This window comes from Meleagris gallopavo, chromosome 6 (assembly GCF_905368555.1).
Source record: "Meleagris gallopavo chromosome 6, MGAL_WU_HG_1.1, whole genome shotgun sequence".
NCBI classification, from domain to species: domain Eukaryota; kingdom Metazoa; phylum Chordata; class Aves; order Galliformes; family Phasianidae; genus Meleagris; species Meleagris gallopavo.
This window is the reverse complement of record NC_139409.1, coordinates 49003599-49028996: the sequence shown is the minus strand read 5'-3', so window position 1 is coordinate 49028996 and position 25398 is coordinate 49003599. Positions and strand designations below refer to the sequence as shown.

Genomic DNA, 25398 nt, shown 5'->3' with positions numbered 1-25398 from the left:
GATTCTATGGATGCTATCTCTGTTAGATTTCCTGTTCAACTGAAATATGCACTGTGCAATTACACCATACTTAAACTCTTCTTAGTAACTTATCAGGAAATGCAATATATTGCTCTCTTTAAGGACAAAACAATTCAGAACATCAACAGCTCTTGCCATGCTACTTTTTTACTCTTTAAGGTAAAAATGATATTTTATAACTGTTGAATTAGGATTAATTTTTTTCCCCCAGTTAAACAGCTCACATCTTTCTAAAAATGAAACCAATCTTACTCAGCAGCCTTAATTAAATGTATTTGATTCTGCTGATGTCAAAAGATTTACATGAGTGCAATTGATAGACAATTTAGTTTTATGTTTTAGTCAAGCAGAAAACTTGCTTGCAGGTAGCATCCGTAGAATCCAGAAGCATCAGCCATGTTTCCATATTTTTCTCAATCCATCTCATTACAATGAAGCTAAAAAAACCCAGCTAAAATAAACAGGCAGCGTACTTAATAGACACAGGAAACACACTCAAGCCCCTTAATATTTCCATTGATTTGCAGATAAAAATAGAGGGGTTTCTGGTTCTTATAAAGAATTCAAGTGCAGAAATGGAACTACTATGCTCCTGCTATAAGGGCAGGCTGAAGCTGAAGGGTGGACAGCTTCACTTTGAAATCAGAGTGGATCAACTGACAAGGTAGATTCTAGCATTTCTGCTACCCTTGCCTTTATGCTTAATATATAAAAGTCCAGACCTGCAAAAGCTTTCTGGAAAGTGCTGAGGGCAAACAGAATATAAGTAGTGTTACATGGGCCAATAGCTCTTCATAATATGCCTCTGAAAATGAACATTTGATTTAGAGTCTCCTATCTCTACTATATCAAATTAACCAGGTGATCTAGACATATTATTCCAATGGATTAGATCTTCTTTTACAGTGGTCTTCGAGAGCTCTGGTATTACAGTTCATATTGTCATCCAAAGGATAAACAAATCATATAATCACTGTGCAAACAAGAATGAAAATATTAACAAGTACACAGCATAAATATTTGTTAAATATATATATAATTTTTTTACAGAGAATGTAAGAACTCTGAGGCTATTGGGCATTAAGGCCATGCCATATGTCATTTAAAAGATAATTTCCCTAAATTTGCCATTGAATCTTGGATTTGACCTACAGCTTTCTGCCTCCTGGGTTTACTGATCACTATGTATTTAGGCAGACAGATGGACATTTATAAGCCCTAGCTTTCTATAAAAGGAGCAGCATATAGTTACAAAGACTGCACATACAAACAGTCTGATAAGTCACCCAGCCTTATAGTAGCAGGAAGGAATTTTGGGTGTTTCACTTCCCTCTTTGAAGAAGGCAGTGTTCAAAGAGCAGATTCTTAACATATCATTGAAATACAGCTCCTTAATGAGGTCCAAAAAAATCATTCACAAATTGAAGGCATCCCAAGTTACCGTTCACTTACGTTCTCAATTTTAAAGAAACAAAATATTAGTTTCAATAATTTTATTTAATTTGCGAGGAATGTAATTTAATTTATGGAATGTAATTTAAATATACCGAATAGTCCTTTTTTACAGACAGATAATTTTAGAAGAATGCCGCAAGCAATATAGTTTTATGCTGAATATTATAAAAATCAGTGTTACTTTACCTACTTAATATTTATTTATATTGCAGTGAGGTCTGCAGTACTGATTATAAATCAAGAAACAACTGTGAAAATAAGTAATAAAAAGATAACTCTTATTTTAAGGAGCTAGTCAGTCAGATTCTGTAGTTTCACCCAAAAATAGTGGAAGATTCTTTCTTTCTCTGCAACTTGTAGAATTATTGGACTTCATATTACATGTGGAATAAACTAGACTCAGTCTGATGGAATCTATTTGGTGGTACAGTGACAGTAGGAACCTTCTTTTTTAAACATGCAATGAATGTCTACCCTTTATTTATGTTTTCTAGGGAGAACATTTAAAGGAAAAGCTACTGAATAACTAGTCTGGGTTTTTATCTTCAGCTCTTACAGTGAACAGTTTTGGTGCCAAGTGTCTCACGTGAGTGGTGACTGTGAACCATTTGTGGAGCGCAGATAGAAACAAGCAGGTTTGTAGGTTGGAGCTGATCTGAGTATGAGTTATAGGTATTATAACCAACTGCTCTTCCAAACCAATACCCCATCCCTCCAGAAATCTTAATAGGCTTTTGAGAGCCTCCATTTAAAGCTGGCTGCATAAAATGATCCTTTGATGAAAAGGGATTGAAACAAGGGTTAAAGTAGACATTGAAAGGTTATTGTAGAGGGCACATTGTTCATACAATCCTCCTTTAATATGTGTGGTGTGCACCTGCGATAAGATGATTCATTAGATAAGGCCTCACTTTGACAAGCTCCATCGTTCAACCCTCGGGGTAGTGATGGAACAATTCTGCACCCACCCAGTAAATATAACAAGGTCAGCATTTTTTTTTTCCTGGGACTTGGATGGGGATAGTGAAGCTCAGGATGCATCTTTGTTTATGTGTTATGCTAAAAAACGTGGCACATTCTATAAAGTGCTGTCTTTGATTTTTAACGGGCAAAATTTGAAAATATACCCTCTTTTCCAATTAAATAACATCACAATATAAAATTATCAGGAAAAAACCCATGCTTTTTTTTTTTTTTTTTTTCCCCTATAGTAAACAGTGAGAGTAGAAACTAAACTTGCACATATCACACAAGTTGCATCACTGCAATAAATGTTTACCAGGGCCTAACAACCACATAAGCACTCCTGGACACCTGGACACCTAATTTACTAGGCTTAGAATAATGACATACAAATTACTCAGTGATCTGCTCCAGTTGTGAGTTATATTGGCAGATTTGCTACAGAGATTTTATGCAGAAAAGTAGTTCTGTTAATTTCATTTCTAGTAAATAAAATAAAGAATGACAGTGGCTACAATACGAAAAGTACTTAAGCATGTTGCATTAATAGAATTATTTACATATGTGAATTCAGATGCATATATTTCTGCATCATACTAAGACCGAAACTGAAATACTTCATAACATATAAAAATATCTCAAGCAATACACAATTTATATTTTGGGCACTCAATAAACTTTGCTCAAATTTTTGTTCAGAAAATTTTAAAACAGAAGTTTCTTCTGAATTTGCATCACAGACTGGTAGATTCATTGCGAACTGCTTAATTTAGTTAATCAGCAAATAAGAAAGCCACCCAGTTAAATCCACCATGGATATCGCATTAAAATTTCATTTGTGTTCCTTTACAGAATGTATTTAATACCTTGGTAGAAATGCTTCACAGTGAACTAATACCAAAATGTTACAGTTTACAAAACGTCTTAATAGCACCATAGCATATTAATATAGTTGTCTGTTACTATGCCTACACAAGTGGAAGAAGACATCTGGTACATTTATTGAGATTCACAGGGTTACTGGACTTTCAAATACTGTATTATTGCAATATTGTGATGTTTTCAAAAGGTTGGATTTGAAAACAAAACAAAACAAAACAATCTCTAATCATTTTCTAGCTTTAAAAGGGTTTCCATCAGCGCCTAACTTATTTCCACTTCTCAGACTTCCCATTTCTTCCCCTGTCTGGCAAATCAATATTTATTTACCTTCAATATGTGCACTTTTAAATTGCTGTCATACAAACGGAACTCATTTTGGTCCCAAGATCAGTCTGCCATCAGAATTCACTGCTTCCTCCATCTTCTACTCACCTGTCCTTGTGCATTAGTGACGAGTTGACCTGTGACCCCCTGAAGACTGGAGAGGGCATTGCCAAAGGCCTGGGAGCTTGCTATTGAGCCCATGGCTGCTGCTGCTGCAGCCGCTGCTGCTTGACTTGCTAGTGGATTGTTAACCAGCTGAAAAGAAGAAAGAAAAGATCATGGAGAAACCCTTGACAAACACAGAAACACAGAGTACTAACCGAATAAAATAAAGGCGATTGTGCTCACAGAGGGAAAAATAATCTGTCTGCTCAAAGAGCTTGGGTAGTTTTGAGGGGTCCTTATTTCTCAGGTTCTTGTCTCATTGACAATGAATGGTTTCAAAACAACCCAGAGGAAGTTACATGTTAAAACTGAAGGATAAATCTCCCTCCTTAAAAAAACAAACATTTTTCTCTCTTTTCTTGAGTTCTGACTGTTGTATTTCTTTAGGTTCTACATTCTAATGTCACAGATGTAGTAGTTTAATACTTCTGTTAGCAGCAATTAGCGAAAAATCAGCATTTTATTTGAATGGGAGTGGGATATTTGCTTGGGTATATTCAGAAGAGTGTCTAACTAAAGTCCCCATACTGAAGAAAACCTGAAGCTGCTTTAAATTTATATGATAAATGATCTGGTCTCAACATCTAGGTAAATCATAGGATGAATCTCAAATCTGTGATTAAGTTCAGTAGAAATCAGCTACATATTGAGAAATATCTATTCTCGCTTGCAGAATCTGTTGAAAAGATGCTAACCAACTTGCTGTTTGTCAACTGCAAACGATTAAGACTGACATAAATTTTCAGAAAATGAGTTGTAATGCCCAGTTCAGTCTGGTTTACCTGGGTGCTCCATATAAAGCAGAGAGCACACTCATGGCTTTACTTTTTGGAGGTGATGAGAATCCCAAGGAGGAACATTTCTATCACCACTTAAGTTTATCAAACATGTGAAAGGTGTGTTCTCCTGTCAGAATGAAATGTCCTTTGAGAGATGCCTTGCTCACTGGATCATTTTAAATTTTATATTTTCTCATCTTCTTCTGAGAATGAACAAATTTTCAAAAAAAATGCTGGAACATTTCCTTAGGCTGATGTGAAAATGCAGAAGCTAACTGAGAAAAGCTTGACATTTGAGATCAAATTAAAAGGAGTTCCAAGTCTTTACATGAAAAGAAAATTTACAATGCTATAGAAATGGAAAGTCACAGACCCAGTTAGGGATGTGCTCCACAGACAGGCTCTGCTTCAAAATAGGTTATAAAAAATTAACCAGTGATTAGAAGATGTTTTAAGCATGTTACAGATATGAGTAGTGTGTATGTTATTGATGTTTAGAAGCTCATCAGTAGAAGATGTCAGATGTGGTTATAATCTATGCTTATAAGAAACCTACTTGTCTGTTGAATGGTATGAAATCTACAACAATTGATTGGTCATACATTAAAACATCTATTAATCATTCATTAGCCCTTCATGAAGTATTTATAAATGGAACCTTGATATAAAGTGTTGCCTAAAGGGGTGCCTTGGGCACATCCAATCCCTCTAGAAATTGTAAAGTAAATAACTAAATAAAGATTAGTAGCAGTGCTAGACAGAAAAGATGACATTGTTGGTGGAAGTGTTTTGATTTGGAAAGAATTGCTATGTGTATCTCCAAAACCAGCCCGCTGTACCCCATGGCAAGAAAATCAAGCAGGAATAAAGTACAAAGGGGGAAACTGCAAAAACTACTTGATTAGGAGTTTTGAGGAGCTGAGGAAAAAAGCAAAGATGAGCACAACCACTGAAGCAAAGTTCAGTCTCTGAGTATAGAGTGCAGACAATTCCATTGCCTGTAGAAGATGTGAGCCCAGATGGAGGTGAGCACAGAAGATAACAGATGGCAGAATTGGTAAATCTGTCTATTTCTTGTTCAAAACAGAGGCATGTATTTATTTCCCAAATTAGAAGCTGGTAAATTCTGTCTTCCTCTATACCACTTTGTGGCCAGCAGTGGGACTTGGAGTAACTACCTTCTAGCTGTAAATATTTGGAGAAGAAAGAGGCAGCAGCCAGACTATACGACTTTCAGAGAAGCCCTTCCACTGTCTCAGTTGACACCCACAAATTTCTGCTTCTATGATAGTATAGCAACTGACTGTAAGTATAAATCATCTTTGCATGTTTATCTGATATCAGCTAATAAAGTACATCAGCTGCTATAGTTTACCCCTTCAGTTGCATATAGGAAATTATTTGAGGACCATAAGTAAACTTGTGAATCTGGAAACTACAAAGGGTTAAAACCTTTTAAAAATCAGACTATTATCTCCCAGAATCTCCTTTTCATTTTTTTCCTCCAGTTTTCAAAAACTGTACATTTTCAAATACAACAATAAAATTTAATTACAGCAAACCCTGGAGACACTAAGGATTGCTTTTAGTTGCATCATAGAGATAAGCTACTTATTAAAAATGATGGCAGAAGCTATGATATGCATAGGTTCCCCGGGTAGTACTATGTTCCAGGAAAAATCACAGTGAATGGGCCAGCTCACAGGATAAGAGTCTTCCAAATGCATATAAAAACATCCCTATCTATTCAAAAGCCTGATTAAAAAGAGAAGACACATTTTTCTTTGAGTGTTTTGAAAGCTGTTGACTGCAAGTTACACTCCACTAAATTGACCCCTTCTATATCAAGTGCTAATTGGGCATGGAGAAATCAATCTAATTTCATTACATCTGGACCTCAAGGCAACTTTTGACATATTTTATCTTGCTCTTAGTTTAAATATAAAATCTCTGACTTTATTTATTCCGTTTCTCAATACAGGTTGGATCCCTGAGAACACTTACTAGAAATATAAAGATGAAAGATCCCACAAGAGGATCTTCTTATTTTGTTTCTGTATTTAAATGATGATTTCATTTGGAAGGCTGTGATCTTTGGAGCCGTCAGTTCCAGCGCCAAAGCTTCTGCTCCCACTCAAAGCACTAGCCATAACAGTGATCTTAGAGGAATAGGCCAGTTTGCTCATGGATGCCTCTGTTAACCACATGATTATTTGGAGAAGTAAACTTTATGAGGAAGAATCTTAAAATAACCAAGTAGCTTCAGTACATTTTTCTGATTTCAGAAAGTAGAACTTGTAAAGGAAAATTGTTTTGCTCTAACATGGTATAGAGTAGGAGCCATTCTACTGCAGGAAACAGAACACACACAAATAAAACTACCCTGTATAATGATGGGGAAATGAAAGGGGCACTACTTTAAAGATCCAAAAACTGACACGTGATGTAAGATTTCTTTATAGTCTTCTTAAGGCACAATTTCAAGAGAAGTGTGGTAGAGTCATGACAGCAAGCAGCTTCTAGAGAACAATAATTACTTTTTTCTTCTGGAATAATGTTTTTTCCTTCTTTTTTTTTTTTTTTTTTCCAAAGCCAAGTACGTATCTTGGTGAATTTGCTGTGAGAAACTGAACAACTGCTCACGTGTTGTTGAATACAACAACAATTGGATTTGATAGCCTAGGCAGTAATTTTACATTTCTCTTTAAAGTGCTTTTACATCCTGACTACATGAAAAATGAACATAGAAATGAAATCTTTATTAGCACTGCATTTCCTTTTATAGAAACCCTTAACTAAGAACTTACGTGAATTTCATGTTTAGATTATCAGAAGAACTACAAATGGAGCAGTTGTCTACCCTGCAACCCTTGGAGGATCCCAGATTGGAACATAAGGGTATTTCATGATTCTGCACAGTTGCAGCCTGTGGAGAGCTCATGCCAGATCAGGGAAAGGTGTGCAGAGGAAGGAGCTGTTACAGGTTGACCATAGCACCTTGACCCTTGCAGCATTGGCTGGTAGAGGCAGGAATGCAGAAGTAGAGATGAGCCTGGCATGGTGGGGAAGAAAGATGCTGCTTTAGAGTTTGCCGTTTTGTTTCTCACAATCCAAGTACACTTTCACTGGTAATAAATTTTCCACAAGTTGATGATCAGAGGGCTGGAGCACTTCCCCTAAGAGGACAGGCTGAAGAGGTCTTCAGCCTAGAAAAGAGAAGACTCCAAGGAGACCTTGTAGCATCCTTCCAGTACCTGAAGGGGGCCTAAAGGAAAGCTGAGGAGGGACGTTAAATAAGGGAATGTAGCAACAGGATGAGGGGAAATGGATTTAAACTGGAAGAGGGTAGACTTAGACTAGATATTCGGAAGAAATTCTTTACTGTGAGGGTGGTGAGACACTGGAACAGGTTGCCCAGCAAGGCTTTGGATGCCCCTTCCCTGGAAGCATTCAAAGCCAGGCTGGATGTGGCTCTGAGCAACCTGGTCTAGTGGGAGATGTCCCTGCCTATAGCAGGGGGTTGGAATTTGATGATCTTAAGAATCCCTTCCAACCCAAACCATTCCGTGATTCTAAGTTGAGTCTGCTTTGTCCATTAGAGTAATTGGTGAGCAGTCTCCCAGTCTCTATCCTGAACCATGGGCTTTCTCATCTTATTTTTCCCCCACATCCCACTGAGAAGATGGATGAGCAGTTGGGTGGGCGACTGGCTGTTAGCCGAAGCTAACCCAGCATGGCATCCCCTGCCAGAAACTGCAGACTGTATGTAATAACAGCAGCACGAAAATATCTTCAACACCTTGCAGGCATAGGAGCAGAGCATTCCAACCAAGATGCCCATACACTCAGTTTCTAAATATAAATGAGTTAATGAGAAAATACTTCCAGTTTCCCTGGATGTTCCTAGTGGCTTTTCTGGTAAATTCACTGCATAGTATTGATGGTTGTATTCCTAATTGTTTTAAAGACGTGTGTATACCTTCCAACAATTAATAGGTCCCTGGACCTGAAAGAATTAAATTCCTGAAGGAATTTTAAAAAAAGACACAGGAAAGTCTGCTTCAACTTAATCCTGGGAAAGCACTGAGACGTTACAGGGATGAGTGGCAAATAAATATTTATAATAATCAACAATAAGAACACCACTTAGTTACTATATAGGGGTTGCAGATAAATCTTCAACTATGGGTGCTTGCACTCTGTCAGTTTATCTTTAGAGTTTTATGCAAAAATAAGTCAGATTTTCAAGAAACTTGTGAGCAGGCAGATCCCAAGAAATGCAAGCAAGAATCAATAAGTAACATAAAACAAAAAAAGAAGTAATTTTATACAGAAGCATATACTATGGTCCAACACTTTGGGAGCACTGTATGTTTCAGATTCCAGAGACTTTTTTTTTTTTTTTTTTTAATTTTGGGGCTGCCCCACCTCCCAGCATTCTGTTTGGTTTGTGTAATAGGATAATTACAACATTTAACTTTTATAAATGAACAACAGGGTAAAACGTCCAATAAAATGGCTGTCATAGAGCCTAATCATGCATAACTCATTGAAAATATGCCCCAGCAGGCAAATGTTTGAAGCAAATTTCAAATTATGAAAAAATTGTATCTGTCAACAATTGTTATTTCTACAGAGCTAGGATATGAACAGCCTATATACTATGCAATGTACTTACAATAACCAGACCCATCCAATAATGCACAGGTCTGTATTTGCAAATGCTTGCTGATAGAGTTCTAAATAGGTTGCTTAGACAGACATTTTAGTGTATGCACATCAGATATTTATGTACAGAACAGTGTAGAGACAAGGATACTGGAATATCTGAAAGCACTGACTGTCAGGGACACTTAAAATATCTGGTTCTCACAGACGCTTAATGTGCTCATTATATACATTTATTGTGGCTGAGCTACTTGCTGTCTAAATCTATGCTGAATTTTCTATCAGGAATAAGTAGTGATAGTGGCATCACTGATGCGACATGACTTGATTCAATGCAAAGTGACACGACCTGAGGTGATGGGAACCACGCAGCCCTCATGTACACCCTGATATGACATGGAGAGAGGACAACACACAAAATTTCTCACAGTATCTTGTAAACAAGGTTCTGCTAGTCAAATCAGAAGAGAGCCATGGCAAAGCAAATTAAGAGCAGAGTTTCAGGACCAAACTGCTGGCAGTGTGAATAATGAAGAAGATATTGGGGCAGAGGCAAGGAGTGAGTGGAAACCACCATTCTTATTTCTGCTCCGTTGGTGATGGACAGAAAAGAGAGTAAGGGAGTAAAGGAGATGAGAGGAAAGGGATCCTATTTGGGTCTAACTATATGAGATAAGGCACATGGAAGGTGCTAGCATGTCTGTTCTTGTGTCATCTATATTTAACAAAAAGAAAAGGAAAAAAATAAGCAGGTATACACAGACAGGAAACAAATGTATTAGAAATATTGTAAAGACATAACTACAAAGAGCAGATTGACTCCTTCAGCTGTTGGTCAGTACTTGCAGACTACCCACAACTAGTTTTGTGGGCTCCTAAGACATCGCATGTATTACTTTTACTTACAGAATCTCCTGTATCAGCTGATGCACACAGTTCCAGGTTTGAATTAAACAATCTCCTTCATTGAATTTAGCTAGCTGCCTTTATGTCTGAGAGCTTTTTGAAACATCTGCAATTGTATATTTTATGATCATGTAAACACGCAGCAGATAAAAGGAATTTACATCATCTGACTTTATGAAATTCTGCATCTGTACTAATCATAAGCTGCGTCAGTGAGACAGAAGAGTATTGAAAAAAAAATCTGAGTTCTTTAGTTTTCCAAGAAGTTCCTGCATGTGAAAAGCATGAAAGGAAAGAGCATCTCCTGAACTTTCTGAAAGGGGCTGCCAATCAGCTCATTTCATGTTGATTAGTTCCTCTGTGTTTGTCTATTTTAGAGTGATTTATCTGGCTTCAGAAAGATGCTTTCCCCACAAGAAAAATAGTTACTTCAGGGCTCCCTTGCTGCTAAAAAATGAACCCTTATCAAAAGGAAATTGCCATCTGTCTTCTTAGATAAGAGCCCAGAACTCAGGTCTCCATAATCTAGCTTCTGTAGAAAGTGTGTCAATTGTGAGACGCCACAAATTAATCTCTTTAATCTAAAACATTTATTTATTTGCCTTTAATTTGAATGTATAAATGGCACAAGTATACGTAAATGTGACCATTTGCATATACAAAAGATAATTAACCTACAAATGTTAAAAATGCCATGTGAGGTCACACCATGAAAGTATGAGAATTCATGTGGGGTATCTGAGAAAATCTTTTTGAAAGTCTTGTATTACAGTACAGTATGTTACTTACATCTTACTATATATGCCCTGAATGTTTTATTTGAATATTCATTTTAAAACCCACAGTATTAGGTAAAGACATCCTCTTCTATCCTTTAAAGAAAAGTTACTTAGGAACACATTTCCGACTGAGTACATCTAACAGATTCTTTAAAAATTATATGCCAGGTGATCTGCTCATTTTTGAAGCTGGAAATCTGGATTTTTTCATTTATTTACTATGCAGTAGCATCCCTGAAAAGGCCTGCTATCATGTAAGCCAAGTGCTTACACTGAAGTCTCATTGACTTGAATATGGGCACCATCAGATATGCAACTGGAACTATGTGGAACATACTTTTCTTTTTGCTGCTTTCAGCTTCCAGCTTGGCCTTCAGAAACACATCAATTTGATTCAAAATAGTGTAGATGACTTCTGAGTGCAGAGGAAAGATTAATGGCAAAGATAGGGGTCAGTTCAAAATCCAGATCTGATTCCGAATTCAAGTATCTACAAAGTGGGAGAAATTCAATGCTCTGCAGTACCTTCAATTCACCTATTATAAATAAAAATGATTTAAACACCATAATTGGTGCCATGTGTTTGAGAAGTCATCACTCTATTTTTAGTGCTTGCATGGAGAATGTATGAGCTACCAAGTCAGTTGAAAAATGGATTTTTAGTTGCTTGAGTTTTGCAGAAATCTCAGTATACAAAATGAGATTACTTGAAACAAGTGCTTCATTTGAAAACCCTGAAGTCAAAATCACAGTTCTGATAAAGTTAATGTAAGGAGTGAGTGATAGCAGTGAAAAACAAGCAACATGATTGAAAGTGTATGTGAGGGGTGTGAGTATGCAAAAATGAATGCTGGGTGTGCCCTAAGTAGGCCGCTGTTAATATTTTTCTTCCTGCCTAATTTTAGTACTTTATTACAGTTTCGAGTGTCCACTGATGGGTGAGGAATGGGACTTTCTTCAACTCTGCTGCCTCTATGTCAGTGGGGGGTTATCTCTGCTGCTCCTTTCTGTAAGACAAAGAAACACTTCCGAGGCTGTGGACGTTCTATGATTCTATGATTCTATGATTCTATGATCTCCTTGTGCTGCCACTATGTGGCATACTGCATCTCAGCTGGCAGCAACCTGCAGCTGCATTCAACTCTAGAAGGCTTAATTTGACTGTAACCATAAGAAGCCTACCAGCTCCCTGAGGACAGAATATAGAACTTAAAACTTTCTCTTCTACATACATTACATACATTATTACATACACTACATACATTACATACACACATTATTCTCTTTCACAAGTCGTCTTGCTCTGTACATAAAGCTACATATACCCTGCATATTTAACATGACAAAAATTCTCCCACAGAATAAAAAAGGCAGAAGGGTTAATAGTGTAATGCAGTCATATTTGAAACATTTCTACCTTCCCTCCCCAGCACTTCCATCTGATTTGGTAGCAGAGAGAATCCTGCCCCCCCCCCCCCCCATCAGCTGCACGTCCTGCCTTAGGAACAGTGAGGGGCTGAGCTGTACTGGTGGCAATTGGGTGCTTCCAATTTAATTTGGGGAATGTTCTTCTGACAGGTACAGAGAACGCATTTACCAGTTATTTTAAAATCACTCGTTGCCCTGAAAGCTTTTTTTTTTTTTTTTTCCCCCAGTTATGTCTCACCTTTCTAGAACTCCAGTAGTTTTTTGTTGCTTGGTTGCTTTTTTTCTTTTCACTTTTTGGGGGGGATGGGTGGAGTCCTTTTACAGAGTGCAGTTTTCTCTCTCCTTTTACTTATTTCATTCCTTTTCTCTGACCTCTTATCTCCAGCCTCAGCCACTTTGCTCAAGTCACTCTTGACCTGGTCACAATAGTTCTTCCATATGGGAGTTCAGGCAGAGCTGCAAAAGCAGCACTAAATCTACTGCATTTGTAATGCTGCCATATTAATTCCTAATCAATTTCAAAGCTGTATTTGAAACTCATATATTTCATCTCAGGAAAATCAAAATAACGTCAAGTTGCCAACAGCAAATGAAACTTGGAAATATAATTAAAAACATATAGGCTAGCAATGTATTGTTTCTGAGGTCTTTGTAATTGCCATGGTGCTAGGCACTATAAATTGATGGCAAGAGGGTATATGAAACTGAGATCCTCTTATAACAAAAGCATAGCTCCATATTGCTTGAGGTAACAGAAGAACTGCTAGTAGCTGAATGTGAGTGATGACTGCAAGTACAAACGGAGGATTTTTTTTTTTTTTCCTGCAAGGATCAATTCCAAATTGGTTAAAATCTAAGCCTGAGATCCTGCAATGACTGCTTGAAGTTAGATTGTATGCAAGTCCTAATACAATCCGGAGTAAACCCAAGAGTGTGTGTTAGTATGTGCTTGTCACGGTGATCTGTCTGCTCCACAGACAAAGAGGGGTGTGACATACTCAGTTATACACGTGATTACACAAAGTCACATGCAAATGTTAATTTTCTCCTACGCTGATAGTACTGCATATTATACAAAAGTCATGGCAAGATTTAGCTCCTATCATCCTTTTTTGTATGGAGGATGAATGTCAGAAAAAATGCCTGTGTTATTATTCAGTATCTGCTGCTGGCTGAATGCATAGCCTGGGGAAAGTCTAATTATCATTTACAATAAATAATTTCCTCCATATTTATTATCAATGGAAATCTACTCGTAGACAACGAATTCTGCTATATGGGCAAAAATATGTAGCATCTTTTTCAGCAGCAGCTCAGTTTACAATCAGAATGTCTGTAGCTTTTTCATTAAATTCATTATTGCTTTATTGTACCTAGAATCTTGTTCTTCCATAAGGCACTGTCAATAGACAGGCAGATGATTTTCTTCATGTTCTAAGTATTTCCTACTTTTACCTGTAGACTAGAGTCACAAAATATTTATGGGCCCTGTAGCATTTCTTGTGCTTTACAAAACAAGGGTGTTGTTGGTTTTTTTTTGTACTAAAAATAATGCAAGTTCTATGTTCTTGGTCTGATTCCGATTTCTCTCTGTGTTTATATAAAGCTGGTGTAAATTTAATGAGGTCAGTAGAGTTGCAGTTGGGTAAAACAGAGATAACTACTGTCAGAATCACGCCCTTTAATTCTAATTCTTATGGGCTACAAATCTGCTGATAGAGGGGAATGGAATTTGAAAAAAAAAAAAAAAACACCATTTGAATATTAAATTCTGGAGTTAGTTAATTACACTGATATTTTATTTAAATAAAATCTTTGCGCCAGTGATCTGATTCTTTTTTTTTTTTTTTTTCCTTCTAATTTTGCCATTTAGGCCATTGTAAACTACACAAGTCACTCACTGAAGTAGGAAGTCATAACATTTATACATCTACAGATGTGGAAGTAATAGGTTTTCTGTTTGCAGACTCAGAGATTTCCTCCCAACACCCCAATGGCCACCTCAAAAAATATGCCCCAAAACAATAACAAAACCCAGCTCAGGTGGATGTGGAATTAAAAAAAAAAAAAAGAAAAAGAAATAAACTGTAGGTCACTCGAAACATTTAGTTCAGACCAAAATGATTTCTTGAAAGGAGATTTAAGACAGATCACCCTCACAGATGGATGTTTTATGATCGAGTGGAAATACTTCACTTCAAAGAAAAAAATCTTATGTGCCTTTTTCCTAATCTCCTCCCTTTCTGGCATGTTAGAAACACATATGCATCTTAATTATTTGCCAAAATATTTATTTGGAAAGACAACACTCTGTGGATCTTTTTGCAGCTGCACGTATAGGTAGGTGCCACTGGTAATCCTGTCAGTAGAAGAGGTAAAGCAAGGATAAAAAATGATTTTGTAAGCAACCCAGTCAGAAAATGTAGTTCTTATGGTTTAGTAGCTTAGTGATAGTAATGGTGATAGGAGGATGGTTGGACTAGATGATCTTGTAGGTCCTTTCCAACCTTGTGATTCTATGATTCTATGATTCTATGATTCTTCTATCATGTCTCGAAGAGGGCAGAACCGGTGGTGAACCCAGACTGACTGCAATTAAGATGGGATTAGTTGTATGTGCAACATCAGGCCAATGATTATTAGGAGGTAGTGTACAAAAATCACAAACTGCAGGGCACTCATCCAGTTTCTTTACACAATGGGAGAGAACAAATAGAAAAGGGATGGATCAGTTTTAAGGAAATATTACAAAAGGAGGGTGCAGCCATTCTGCATTGAATTGTTCCCTCTTTCAGCAATGGCAATCAGGAGGCAGGTCGCAATCCTCGTAGCTTCAGCTCAAAGATAGACAAGGACTCTGACTTGCAGAACATCCATCAGCTAGAAAAGGCAAACAAGTTGAACTACCTAAACCAAACCAGAAATCATTGCTTTTGTATGATTCCAGCAGCTAGTTATTTTGGTTGCGGATGAAAGAATCACATGGGAGTGCTGAGAGGGGAATTTTCTTTCTCACTGCTGAAGATCATGAGAGAGTTGAGAATTGCAGGTTGTTAGGGCACCTGATCTGAGATCTGCAGGGAGCAGATGAGGGTATGTTTGGCAAGCTCGATAGCACTCAAGGGTTCCCTTACGTTTCCACTACTGAATTCCACACCAGGAAAGATCAAAAGTCTTCTCCCTGGTGGTCTGACAAATACCTAATTTAAAGCAGATTTACCTGGTATACCGTTAGAAGTCCAAAATACTTCCTTTGATGTCAAGAAAATTACTCTGGTTATTTAAACAAGTGTCAGAGAAATCAGACCTTTGTCTCAGTGTTCCTAACTAATATTCATCCCAAAATAGTGTGCCTCTTGAGAGTCATCAATGTAACAGGTTGAGTCCCACGGAGGTCAGCATAATTGCACCAATTTACAGCATGGCAGAATTTAGCTCACTGATACTGGCTCATGAAAAATAAATCTGAAACTTTCAGGATATTAAAAATGGTGTTAAAACAGCATGTTTTATACAGTAATTATAAGGTTATTTCTCAGTAATTCAATCTACTGAGAGTGAAAATATCTTTTTTATTTTTGCCTGTGATGGTAATAATTCTCTCTGGCATTTGTAAAAGCAACAATAGCTTTTCATTGATTTTGCTTAAAAGGAAAGTTCAGGGTTAGAAAATTAGTATTTCATGTGGAAACATGAAAAACTTCCCAAAATGAATGTGATGGAAATAGTAATAATTATATTTGAGCAGAAAGGAAATCTTGTGATTAGGGTCTCTGGGCAGAGGCCTGGAAATCTCACTAGGGGTCCAATTCTTCCATGTATTTTCCTTTCTTTAATTTCCTGTCTGAAAAATGAGAATAAAAAAAAACCTGCCTTTTTTTTTTTTTTTTAATCCTGTTTATTTGTTTTCTTTTTAGATAACACACATGGAAGTCCATTAGGACTGGATTATATATGCATGTGTACTGAAGTAAGGCAAGAAGCAAATTAAAACAAATTTCCTTATTTCAGAATCAAACTGCAAGCAGAATATTTCTTCCTCTTTGCTGCACAGTACTTGCACAGCAATACAGATATTTATGTACACTGAGCACTTAAGCCATAATATACATGCAGGAAATATTAATGGTGGCCAAAAAAATAATAGCTGTGTTATTAAACACAACTAGAATGAATGATTATGAAAGCTATTCGTAAGATACAGGTCTTTGACTAAGAAACACAGAAATAGTAAAAATTACTATAACAAGGGATTATTTTAAAGTTAAAATTGGCTTTCCTTAATTAGTGAAAGGCAGATCCAGGTAAATGATGAGGGATGCTCCAAAAGTAATGCCTCCATTTTTATCATATTGGCCTATGATATCAGATGCAGATGGTGGTGGTGGTATGGCAGTAGGGGTTGAACGTTCCTACCGACATACTGTTACATTTTGTTGCTATGTGATAGATGGCAGCAGAGGGGCAGCCTGACCAAATGGCGTCTGACATGGAAAGAAAAGTCACAGAATTCCTCCAGGCGGAAAAAAATCATCCCCACTGACATTCACTGATACTTGCAAAATGTTTATGGAGACCAAACAGTGGATGTGAGCACAGTGAGGCAGCGGATGGTGAGTTTCAGCAGTGGCAATAGTGGTCGTGGGTCACCTCTGCTGGTGCAGATGTTTACCAGCACAGCATGAAGGTTATTGTTCATTGTAGGATAAAATGCATAACTACTGGCGGTGTTGAAAAGTAGTGTTTCGTAGCTGAGAATTCACTCTATCAAATAGTATTAGTGTGCTTTTTGTATCTGTTGTAATTTCCTTGGAAATAAATAGGAGGCGTTACTTTCAGACCTATATATTTCTGAATTTTCTGTTATTTATAGATTAATTGCTTTAACTTCTCTCGTTTACATTTTCAGAACACCTTGCATAAATGAAAGCCTTGTCTTGTCTTTGAAGTTGCTATCTGACAAGATACATTTTATTCAAAGAACACTAATTCTACCATCATGCTATGGACACTTTTCATAGGATAGATCAACTACTCAACTTGCTATTTCACTGCTAGGGAAATCCCTGATGCATTTTTTTCCATTCCTTCTGTCTTTTTGTTTATTCACACTCGTATAGTAAATGTCACATGTGGTATCTTGACTTTATCGAGTCCTATTTTAAAATGAGTTACAGTAACTCATAAAATGCTTATTTGAGCTCTAGACCTTCACTTTATCTTACTATGCAGAAAAGATGACTCACTTATATAAATGACCCTCATCATATAGCTGTTAAGGGTAATAAAATTGGGGTAAAAATTGTATGTCAAGCCACAATAGCTTGACTTGAAGAGCTACTTCAGAGACTTATGGGCTCCTTATTTATGATTGGCACTAGCTGGGATAGTCACGGACGCAGGATCTCATCCACTCATCCACACAAGTGGCTGTTGTGGAAAAGGCTGTTGGCAAGTTGAGCAGCACCAGGACCTCCTGTCCTTCCATCTCATCTGTCAGCTCTCCGTGTCACCAGCAATCCTTGAAAGACTGCTGTAATTGGCCTAATCTGTGTTTTGTGCATATTTGTAATTCCTGAGTAGATATTTTTTCAAGTATCAGCAATCCTACTTCCTTTTAGGACTTTCTTACTTAAACATACTTTTCCTTCCTTGCCACTGCCTTTTCTTTGCTTGGGGAAAGACTGAGCTGTATACTGCATGCTATCCCACAGAACTGTTTGAGTACTGGGTGCCTTTGAATGTTCAAAGTCAAGTAGCCAGAACACAAATTGGAGGCAGTGTTCTACTAAGGGGAACTCAACAGATGATGTTGGTGGGGAATCTCAAATTAAGATCCCCCATATGCAGCTGAGATTTATGTTCTGGTTCTTTGCAAGTGTTTAGGATTGGATATGTAGTAATAAAGGCACTAGGTGTGTAATTAATTATGCCTGGACTTTTTGCAAAAGGGGGTATATTTTGAAAAAAGCTAGAGCATTTGGGTGCCTACTCATTGCTTACATCTATGTAAGCAAGGTAAGGGTCAAGTCCTAACACTATAAATCCAGAAACTTAAAAGCAAAAATGGAAAAATAAACAAAATACAGTATTGCAGAACAATCAAGCAGCAATAAGAAGAAAGTAGCTCCACAATTCTGTTGTACATGGAACATATTTGCCAAACTTGTATCGAGAATATCCCTGAAGCCAAATTACAAAAGACAGCAGGCATAAAAGGAAAACTGAGAAAAAATGATGTAAGTAAGAAACAAAAAAGCAATTCCAGTTGAATTGGTTGCCTTTAGGACTGAGATCTAGAAGTCCATGACTCTGCATGTGCAGTAGAAAACAAACGAAGGATTGTTCTATAAATTTTAACTATCAAATAACAGCCTAATACAGTTTATCATCTAATATAGGTTAATATGCTATATTAAAGGAAAAAAATGAAATACATCATATACACATTTTAGAATGTTCCCATTTCCCAAGCAGAACACAAGTTTTAAAAAATATATATATACAGAGATTAATGTCACCAAGAAAAAGAAAATTACAGGTCTTTAAATTGTATTTAAAGAAGCAAAACACTACTGAGCTAATAAAAGAAATAACTAATTCTAACATACCAGCACAAGAGAGCTAAAACAAAAGAAGTGCAATCACAAGAAAGACTATCAAAATAATTATTTGAAATCAGACATAACATACTAGACATCATAAAATTCTAGATAAGGAATAGAAAGGGGAATACTGTAGGAAAATCAAAACACTTATGTATTTCTGTTATCTTTCTGCTTTTCATGAAGCGTATATGCCAACCCTGCTGTGTACAAGATCTTGGAGAAAAGATGATAGGCATACATAAGTCAACATGTAAGAGATGAGGCTTTAATCTACATGCAATGATCTTAGAAACATGCAGTCTTTTTGACTAGTGTTCTTTTTAGTTTTACAAAATAGTGTCATAGCTATTCTGATATACTTTACAGGAGAAAGTAACTTGCAGTAACGATGCTCTAAAGGCCACATTCTGTCACACAGCTATGAAAATGGCCTGTGTGGGAATATGGCGAGCCTGCACTGCAGTCACACTTTGCCTTCCTTCTGTCTGTTTTGGGAGTGCTCTCAATACCTACTTTCATACACTGTTACAAAGCGGGATGCCTTTCATTGTCTCTATGGCTGGGAAGAGAAACAGATGTTCTGGGGTGTAATTCAGAGCTCACAAAGCAAGGTCCTTTCCTGGGCAGTCTTCTTGATACAACATTTTTTTTCCATTGGCCACGGGAGGATTTAGGCACACGTTTAAATGCCTCACTTGGATGGCACACACAGGAGGTGTATACCTTGTATCAGGACCAATCTGAGCCCTGATGTACAGTAAACCTAGCCCTTACATTACTTGTTTAACTTAAATGACCATTAAGCTAAATGTCAGTGTGAATATGTCTGTATTTAAAGCAGGAGTCAGGGCCTTGCAGTTCTTCTTGTCAGGAACTGGTGACCAGTCTATGAGCATATATGCACACTTTTTGCATTATGTTTCACTCTAACCATGTGCTAATTTCCCATGGACAATAAAAGTTCAGTCCCAAATGCACTCAATTTTATCATAGAATCACAGAATCATAGAATGGCCTGGGTTGAAAAGGACCACAATGCTCATCCAATTCCAACCCCCTGCTATGTGCAGGTCACCAACCAGCAGACCAGGCTGCCCAGAGCCACATCCAGCCTGGCCTTGAATGCCTCCAGGGATGGGGCATCCACAGCCTCCTTGGGCAACCTGTTCCAGTGCCTCTCCACCCTCTGAGTGAAAAACTTCCTCCTAACATCCAACCTAAACCTCTCCTGTCTCAGTTTAAAACCATTCCCCCTTGTCCTATCACAATCCACCCTCACAAACAGCCGTTCTCCCTCCTGTTTATACGCTCCCTTCAAGTACTGGAAGGCCACAATGAAGTCTCCCCGCAGCCTTCTCTTCTCCCAGCTAAACAAGCCCAGTTCCCTCAGCATTTATCAGGGAAGTGTTACAAGTTGGCTTTTGTTTCTGACAAATGAGTAAATAAAACTCAGACACAATAATCAAAAATTAATCTTTACATTATTCCTAAGGGGTTGCTCTTCTCTTAGCATCCCTGACTGGCTGCAAATCTTTCAGTAGCTGCTGCACACTGCCATATTGCACTGGAATAGAACTCAGAAAATCCTGGCCACCCACATCTTTGCTTTTAAGTTCTACTTATGCCTATAAAAAAGTAAAGAAAATATTTCATCTCCTAAAAAGAACAGCTGAATTTATACCCATTATTGTCATTACTAACAATAGGACTATTAAGGTGTATCTTCTCACGGCAAACTTTTTAAGCAGGGGTCAATAATATCTCTAGGAGTTCATAAATGCTCAGAAGCAAAACAACAAAACTACTCTGTATAAATCAGCCTGATGCAGATGAAATCACATTCTATTTCAGAGAGAATAAAAAACAATCCTACAATCTTCTGAATGTTGCTTTAATGTAGACTTGTTTCAAGAATTTTAGAAACCAGCATTCAAATAGTAATAGACCACAGAACATTGTAAACAACTTACTTTAGATAGAAATCACCTCACTTCTAAAATAGGGTTCACGTGCTGACCAGTAATCAAATAGGGTAAACCAACTGAGTAACACTGTGGAAGTTTTCCTCTCTCTATTCAGCTTTTCTTAGAGGATTAAAGTCTGGAAACTCAATTTGTTCTACTATTATATTATCTATGAAGGGTGTTCCCTTGCTAGTTGGCTCACCATTGTGCCAAATACCAGCACTTTAAAAAATCTCTATTTGGTATCTATAAGTCATTGGTAAAAAAAAATAAGAACAAACAAACAAACAAAAACAAAAACAAACAAACAAAAAAACCCCACAAAACCCACAAAGCAGAAAACACAGACCAAGCAAAACCAAACCAAACCAAAATCTACCTGCAATTAATCAAAGTGGATTTTTTTCCATCATTACTTTCTGAAGGAAATGATACAAATACTCTATATTATAAAAGGAACTTGCTTTATTGTTATGTTGTGAAGAATCCATTAATCAAACTGAAAGGTAAAGGAATTGCATTTTTACTTCTGTAACGTTTTAATAGAAAATTCTTTTATTAAGAAACATAGTTTAGGAGACTATTTCTTAGAGATTGATTCTTCTTTAGGAACACAGAAAATCTAGGTCCTAGACTTGTGCCTGTCAGACTCCCTGAGTGACCTTGGACAAGCTTGTTAATCTCTTACTAACTCATTCCTCCATCTGTAAAGTGGAAATAATCATAATTCCTTTGTCTCTAGTCTGCTAAGACCACAATGTATTTGGGAATGGAAATTTTATAGACTGTATGCTAACACTTTTTTCAGGACAGTGGCCTGTGATCTTTGTGTTTCTAATCATTTCCTAATAGACATTCCTACTCCGTATCTTCTCTTCAAAAATGGCCATACCATTTTTGTTTTGCAGGAGCAGCTGGAGATGTGAACTGCTCTAAGATGGCCACAGCAAGCAGCCGGTATGACCACTGAGCACTGTGATTTGGTTCTCATGCCCCATTAATGCACGATGTGATGAAAGGTGGGCAAAATTACTGACCTAACATTCTGAATGACTGAGGCTAAGTCCAGCCTGGGTAAGGAAACATAAGGAAACATTTCTTTGAAAGTATAGTTTTTAAAACTGTGTTTTCCTTGGTGTTTTTCACAGATTTTCATTAGGCATATACTCATGTAAGCAGAATTGTGACAATAATTCACGTTAAACTGATCTATATAATGTATTTTTGCTTTCAGTGTTCTCTGTATTGGTGAAAAGGAATGACTGGTTCATTAAAAATGTTATTTTAGTGATTGAATAGAAAATCCAGTAAATAGTAGTATATCCCAGCCAGCTAGAAGTGGTGCAAGTGCTAAGAACACCATTACAGCTTCAGAAATCTCAGAACACTGCAACAAGAACCATGGGTGGAGAGCAAGCCTGACTGCTGATGAACGGAGACAGATAATGCTGCCACATGCTTTCCACATTACTCTTTTTCCTCCCAACCTACAAATCTTATAATCCTCCATTTCAGCTGACTAGTAGCCTGCTGTTTTCCAAAAGGACTATCCTGCTGCTGCCCAGACTTGGTGGCTGCACACTTCCCAAAGAAAAATCAAGCAAAACTCCTGGTATGGCAGCAATACCCAGTATGAGGCCCACTATGGGTCTTTACTTGTGTCTTGGTGTGGAGGAAACAGGCTGAAAGGGAGACCCTCTTAATAAAAGGTAGAGGAGTAGGGTTCAGTTCCACAGGGATGTGCTGCTGGAGAGGCTGCAGCAGAGTGAGGTGCATGCTCACACTGCACATTTAAGGCACCGATTCCTGGATGCCATTATGCAGTGTGTGCTTGTTCTACTGCTGCGCCATTATTTCTGGCTGGAAGTAGGAGGGAGAGAAAAACTTTAAAATAATTGCTATGAACATCATTTGCATTTAGGAGATCACACACTAAAGCTGAGGTTCCCGGTAGAGAGGTAGTGTAGAGAGTAGTGTCCTGGGCTGAACGTGAGCCAGCAGTGTGCTGAGGTGGCCAAGAAGGCCAATGGCAACCTGGCTTGTATCAGAAATACTGTTGCCAGCAGGAGCAGGGCAGTGATTGTCCCCCTGTACTCAGCTTGGTGAGGCTGCACCTCGAGTACTGTGTCTAGTTTTGGGCCCCCACTGCAAGAAAGACACTGAGGCCCTGGAATGGGTTCCGAAGGGCGACAAAGCTGTGAGGGGTCTGGAGCACAGGACTTATGAGGAGTGGCTGAAGGAGCTGGGATTGTTCAGTCTGGAGAAGAGGAGGCTCAGGGGAGACCTTATTGCTCTCTGTAACTACCTGAAGGGAGGTTGTAGTGAGCTGGGGGTCGGCCTCTTCTCTCGTGTAGCTGGTGATAGGACCAGAGGGAATGGTTTCAAGCTGCACCAGGGGAGATTTAGGCTGGACATTAGGAAATACTACTTCTCTGAAAGAGTGGTCAGGTGCTGGAATGGGCTGCCCAGGGAGGTGCCCAGGAGTCACCGACCCTGGAGGTGTTCAAGGAACGTTGGGACGTTGTGTTGAGGGATGTGGTTTAGTAAAAACTATTGGTGATAGGTGAACGGTTGGACTGGATGATCTTGTAAGTCTTTTCCAACCTTGGTGATTCTGTGATTCTGTCCAGCCTCTCCACAGCCCTCAGAGGCATTCAGTTGCTTCCTGAAGCCCAGAGCCAGGAATGAATGCTGTTTGCAATATTTATATATAATTTTTAGACTCAAGTTCTTCTACTTGCCGCAGCAGACAGAACACCCACAGCACCTGTGTTCCATTTGTGAATCTGGGACCCTACATCCACACATCACACTTTCTTTCTCATTGCAGAAGCTTACCCATAAGCTTCCACAGTTTGAAGATCACCCAAAGCTGATGATGTCATTGAAACTTGCTTAGCAGCTGTATGCAACTTCTCAGACATCTTAGACAGTTTTGTTTCTTTCCCTGTCATCATAATTAAATCTTAGTTCTCTGCTTTGAGACTGACTGGTCGGTTTTCACATATATATCCTGTTGTACACAGTAGGAACAATGTTCTTTGGTAATATGAAGCACACTGGTAAGAGAAATCAGGAAATGTTTTATTCTTATTTGGTTGTGTTCTTAAGCCAGTGATTTGTCACTGCTACCTAGGAGAGAAAAAAACAAACCTAAAATGGCCAAGTATATCATCCAAGTCCTAAAGCATGTGATGGGTAGACATTGCTGCTATTTTTAAAGCTGGAATATATCTTGTCTTGCATGCCAAATTTAGTACAGCATACACTTTTCCACTCTCGTCAAATAAGAGATGCTTAAGGGAATGCCTCTCTCACTAAGGACTGCTGATACCAGATGCTGATTTACCAGTCCTGGAATCAAAGTAATGCTTTTGTGTCTCTAAAATCAGATCCTACCTGGCTACATAAGAGACTTCTTCATATATCTAGGCAGGTAAAGCTCAGAACAAGCACTGCCCTAACAGCTCCAGCTATCTTTCAAGAAAAGCCCAGGGAGTGGACAAGTCACAAGTCAAAGCTTTAGTTGTGCCAAAATTCACAGTCAATCTGATCAGTCTTGCTTACAGTGCTTCCATACTGATATATTGCACTTGAGCTTCTGTATGGTTGGTCTTGATTTACATTGACATGAAATCAGTTTGACTTAGGCCTAGACAAAAAACTGACTAATGCTCTCAATAGAAATCAGAAGACCACGTAGCAATTGCTTTGCAGTGAATATTGATCAGCCTTGAGCATCTTTGAATAAACATGTCTTTTCATGAAGTCTCCATACAAGTTAGCTATAGATTGAAGTATGAGTAAAACATGAGGACACCACCAAATAGTGAACAAAGAAGAACATTGCTAACTGTACTAAAAAGAAGAGTAGTGTTTCAATCTATTTCTGTAAACATTTTAAGCAAAGGCATTACTCTGTTTTATAAAGCAATGTTTTGCTGCTTTTCTCTATCACAACACTGTCTAACCCACTCTTTCTGCCAAATTATAACTTTCCTGGGATCTGACATTTGGCCAGCACTATATGAAACTGAGAATGAGGGTTTCTTGAAAAAGACTCAAGTGCGAGGGCAGTCTTCAACCTTTCTCACAGCTCCCTTTCTGTGTTATTCTTTTAAGAGAAGAAGAGCCAACAGATCTGTCCTGATCCACATAGTTTTCACTTTAGTTGATTTCTGATCATTTTAGAGGCCACATGAATCCAAATCTTTTTCACTCATGGTAATCATGTATGCAGTAAAGGGAACACAAGCAGAAAGAGCACAAAATAGGCTGCTGAGGGCTTCAAGAAACATCTGACTTAAAAGAGCAGAAGACAAAGATGAGAATCAGAGTCTAGCATATAGTAAGAAACATAACATATAAATTAACCCTCACATAATGCCTATTATAATACAAAGAAAAAGTTCTTTACAATTTCAAGCATTTTTCCCCTTATTATCCTTGTTCACAA

At 37.9% G+C, this 25398-nt stretch overlaps 1 protein-coding gene across 3 annotated transcripts in view; it reads right to left on the bottom strand.

Moving 5' to 3' along the window:
• Window positions 1–25398, bottom strand: part of POU6F2 (POU class 6 homeobox 2) — a 312367-nt gene that overhangs the window by 55526 nt on the left and 231443 nt on the right. For all 3 annotated transcript variants that reach the window (XM_085226674.1, XM_085226673.1, XM_031554003.2), the window contains one exon: window positions 3754–3900. In XM_085226674.1, the coding sequence (XP_085082800.1) occupies window positions 3754–3900 (147 nt within the window). The remainder of the gene's footprint in view (window positions 1–3753; window positions 3901–25398) is intronic.